Source organism: Serinus canaria, chromosome 18 (assembly GCF_022539315.1).
Source record: "Serinus canaria isolate serCan28SL12 chromosome 18, serCan2020, whole genome shotgun sequence".
Lineage (NCBI taxonomy): Eukaryota > Metazoa > Chordata > Aves > Passeriformes > Fringillidae > Serinus > Serinus canaria.
Genome location: NC_066331.1, coordinates 8,484,092 through 8,488,826, shown reverse-complemented (window position 1 = coordinate 8,488,826; position 4,735 = coordinate 8,484,092). Strand labels below are relative to the sequence as shown.

Here is a 4,735-nt window from a genome sequence, read left to right as displayed (position 1 = left end):
AAGCATCCCAAGAGAATTCTGACTCCAGCACAGGAACACTTCATCCAACCTGTGGGTTTTTCTGTTGGCTGAGTGCACAGAACCCAGCGTGTCCCTGTGCCTGCTCCCTGCTCTCCAGCCCTGCCTGTGCTGTTGGCACTTGGTGTCTCTGCTGGGGCACAACCAGACCCTAAAGTCTGGTTTTCTGAACTCCCTGGGTAGCACCAGCTGCTGACAGGAGTTTGTGCAACTCCTTCCGTGCTCTTCTTATCCCCAGAGTCTGTCCCAGAACAAGAAAGAAGAAAATTGACCCCAACTTCCCCCCCCCCCCAGCTGGAAACTGCTGTTTTCAGCATCTGCCCTGATAAACACACCCCCCTGAGCTGGGTGAAGAGACCAGGCAAGGGGAAACCTGAGGAGGATCCATTTTTAATAAGCATTTATTTATAAACTGACACTTTACAATTGTTTAAGTGCTTGCAGGCATCTCCAGGATCTGTGCTGAAGGTTTACTGTGAGATGCCAAGCAGGGAGAAAATGAGCAGAATACATTGAGGCAAAAGGGTTTTGTCAAATGTCATGAAAATTTGTCTCTTTTGTGATGAGTTTCATGGTATAAGATTCAGTCATTTTTCTTAGAGCCTCAGGTCTTTGAGTGATAGGATTATAAATAATTTTTTTTATTTCTTCCAAGGTAAATTTTCAGGTTTGTCAAGCTCTGTTGACTTTTAAGAAAAGGACCAACTTTTTCAAGAAGAAAAAATCAGTGACAAATTCAAACCACCTTAGGTAGAAACCTTAAAAAATTACAAGGTTTTTTTTTTTTTTTTTAAGGTAATCTTGTGGTTTCTGACAGCTCACCTGGTGGTTTTTGAATGCTTGGAGTTCAAAGTGCTGCTGCAATGAATTTTAAAATAGAGACTTTAAGCTTGTTAGAACAGTAGTGCACCGAAATGTAACAGGAAATAGGAAAAGGGGCTTAAAAGTCTCTTTACAAGTAACACGCAGGGCAAACCCGAGGCTGGCAACTCAGTTAAATGATCCTGGGCCAATTTCAGATTTCTGCAGCTCTGACCCAGCTGCAGCTCCAGGGCAGCACTGGGAAGCCACAGGAGGAACGGTGTGAGCCGGAGCCGAAACTCAGCCGGGCGTGGAACCAGTTCGTGGCAGAACTGAGCAGAGCATCCACCTCATCTTCTGCGCCCCAAACCCTGCAGGATTCGTCCCAAACAGCTGCTGGCTCCCGGCAGGACCCCCCCAACATCCCTCAGCCAGATGGAACTCCAGCCTCATCTCGCAGCACTCGGATTCGCACGACTTCTCGCCCCTCTCTAGAGAGAGAGCACCGAGCACGAGTTTTCAGAACCCTTCAGGGCTAGGGGGTCCCCAGAGCCCTACCTTGGCCGCACGCCCTGCTGCTCCTGCGTGGTGGCAGCGCCTCCTCTTCCTCACTTGTCCTTCAGCGTGGCCATGCCCAGCGCCTCGGAGCTGTAGTCGTACTGGTTGCTGGAGGACATGGAGCGGCCCCAGGAGCACTGCAGGTTGGAGCCCCTCTTGCGGAAGGAGGAGGTGAACCTGTAGAAGTTGCGGTGCCTGTTGCGCAGGTACTCCCGGTAGTTTTTGGTGAGCAGGGTGTAGAGGAAGGGGTTGATGCAGCTGTTGCTGTAGGTCAGGCAGGTCACCAGGTAGTTAATGCACTTCTGGGTTTGGGTGGTGAGCTGCAGGGAGCTGCTGTAGAGGCGCACCAGCTGCCAGATCCAAAAGGGCAAGAAGCAGGCCCAGAAGACCAGCACGATGCTGAAAATCATGATGAGGACCTTCTGCCGGGGGGACCTCTTGCTCTTCTCCTTGTGGGGGGGGTTCCTCTGGGACTCCAGGTAGGTCCTGGCCAGGCGCGTGTAGAGGAAGCCGATGATGATGCCCGGGGCCATGATGCTGGTGCTGAAGAGCACGGTCAGGTAGGTCCGGTAGGCGTCCACGCTCCAGGTGGGCGCACACATCCTCTTCACCTTGCCCTCCGCCTTGCCCCCCTCGGTCAGCGTGACCATCAGCATCATGGGCAGCGTGAGCAGCAGCGACACCGACCACACAGCCCCCGCCGTGACCTTCCGGTAGCCCCTCGACCGCTTCAGGGTGTCCAGAGGCCGGGTGACGGCCAGGTAGCGCTCGGTGCACATGAGGGTGAGGGTGAAGATGCTGGCGTGCATGGTGAGCAGGTCCAGGCTGAGCAGGATGCGGCACCCCAGGTCCCCGAAGTACCAGTCCTGGGCCAGGTAGGTGCAGACGATGAAGGGGATGGTGGAGAGGTAGAGCAGGTCGGCCAGGGCCAGGCTGACGATGGAGCTGTACATGGGGGCGGCGCAGCGCGCCGAGTGGCACATCACCACCAGCGTGTAGACATTGCCGGCCACCCCGGCCACGTACATCACCGACAGCACCGTCCCGAAGGCCGACGGGATGAGCAGGGGGCCGCTCCCGGGGGCACCCCCGCCGCCCGCCGCCGCCGCCGCCGTCCCGTTGTCCCCCGCCGCCGCCGTCCCGTTGGGCTCCATGGGCGGCGGCGGCGGCCCCGGCACCGTCGCACCGGCCCCGGAGCTCCCGGCCCCGGCGGCGGCCGCTCCGCCCCCCGCGGGAGGCAGGGCGGTACCGGGCTGCCCCCGGGGGAAGGGCCGCCCCCGCCCCGCCGGGGCTCCCCCGCTCCGAGCCCGCGGGGACCCCCCAGCCCCGCCCGTGCGGGGCCCGCAGGTGCCGTCCGGGGCCGGGAGCTCCGGGGAGAGGGGCGAGAGCGCCGGTCGAGCTCAGCCCGGGCGGGGACCCTGCGGAGAGCGGCTCGCCGAGCCGGGAACGGGGCTCACTCCTCCGGGAACGGGGCTCCCAGAGCTAGGAATGTGGGTCCCGGAGACGGGAACGGGGCTCCCCGAGTCGGGAATGGGGCTGTCCCAACCGGGAACGGGGCTCCCCGAACCGGGAATGAGGCTCTGTCCTCCGGGAACGAGGCTCCCCGAGCTGGGAATGCGGCTCCCGGAGGCAGGAACGGGGCTCTTCGAGACGGGAACGGGGCTCTGTCCCAACCGGGAACGGGGCTCCCCGAACCGGGAATGGGGCTCTCTCCTCCGGGAACGGGGCTCCCCGAGCTGGGAATGCAGCTCGCCGAGCCAGGAACGGGGGTCCCCAAGCTGGGAACGGGGCTCCCCAAGCTGGGAACGGGTCTCTCTCCGCCGGGAACGGGGCTCCCTGAGACGGGAACGGGGCTCTGTCCTCCGGGAAGGGGGGTTCCCGAGCTGGGAACGGGGCTCTGTCCTCCGGGAACGGGGCTCCCCGAGCCGGGAGCGTGTCCGGAGCGCCCCGCGCCCCCCGCGGAACGAGCCCCGCAGCGCAGCGTCAGCCTCCGGGAGCTGCCTGAAAAGTTTTCCCGGCCACTCCGCTGGAATTCGGCGCTCCCCTCCAGCGGTGGCATCGCTGGCCGTGGGGCTCGGCGCTGAGCTTCAGCTCCTCAAGCAAAGAGGCGTCAGCGGCCGACAGGGAGAGCCAGAGGCAGCCGCGCTCCGCAGGTGCCCCGCGCAAAGCGCTCCAGAAGCGCTCGGAGAGAGGCTGAGGTGGAGGTGGATAGCGAACCCGGGCTGAAAAAGACTCCTTTCTCCCTGGAAGGAGCTCGTATTTTGAATTTTACCCTGAAAAGCTCGACAGTGCTGTCATAAGATTTAAAATTCGAACTTCAGTGGTGGCTGGTTCTTGTGAAGAGGGGGAGGCAGAGAGTGGGATGAATGTGAGGTTCACAGACACAACTTTTCCCCTTCGGCAAGAAGTCTGGGGACAGCTGCAAAATCAGTAAGCACATTACATTTCCATTTGATTTTAGAGAAAGCAGAGATAGGCAGTCCATAGTCAAAGGACAAATTTCCAAGGGTACCAGAATGCTGTCTTCTCTCAGCTCCCATTGATTTCCAATAGGAATTAACTGGCTTTTATGCCTTCAAACATTTCTGTTTAAACCAGAGTGCTAAAATGACTGATATATGTTTATTTGCTTGTTTTAATTCTTCCTGAAAGTACTTTTGTGCAAACTGTTGTCTAATTCTCTCTGCCATGCTACAAAGCAGTGAAAATCTCATTGACTTGTAGGACCAGGATTCAGCCCTATAAAAATATTTATAATATTTATCTTATAAATATCAAGACAATAAAAATATCGAGTACTTGATTGTAATCTGCTATGAGGTGAACACACAAATACACAAATCCAGCCCTGCTTTCCTCCCTGGTGCTGCTCATCAACGTTCGTGTCTGTCTCCAACGCGCTCCAAACGCTCAAAGCTATATTCAATAAAGGGCTGGCTCAAACATGCTGGTGAGGGAGAAGAAATTAAATTGAATTATTTTTCAGGCAGGGGGTTACTTTATCAGCTTCAGCCGTGGCACTGACAAAGCTCAGGTCCAAGCACTGGGGTGGAATTTGCTTTTCTCTGGAAGTTTGGACTCGTCCGGTGCCAGCGGCCTCGGCAGCCTCACATTCCTCTGTGGCAGCTGGACACAGCAGCTGGGAATGCAGAGGATGCTTCAGCAGGGCCAAATCCTGCCTGCATGGCAGGCCAGGGGATTGACTGCCACAGACTTCAAGTGAGACCCATTTTTGGCATAAATAGATCATCTCTGAGAATTAGGCTGCATGCAACTATTGCAGTCCTGTCGTCTTTTGTTTTGAAGTTGTTCTCTCTCCGTTTTTTTATCTGTCTTCATCTAGTAGCCAGGACAGAGG

The 4,735-nt window shown here is 57.1% G+C and overlaps 1 protein-coding gene across 1 annotated transcript; it reads right to left on the bottom strand.

The window, feature by feature from the left end:
• Positions 1-1,426: 1,426 nt before the first annotated feature.
• Positions 1,427-2,531, bottom strand: LOC127060244 (urotensin-2 receptor-like). The gene has a single exon (XM_050981359.1). It carries the CDS (start codon positions 2,529-2,531, stop codon positions 1,428-1,430), a length of 1,104 nt encoding a protein of 367 aa, XP_050837316.1. The 3' UTR covers position 1,427.
• Between the last annotated feature and the right edge of the window lie 2,204 nt (positions 2,532-4,735).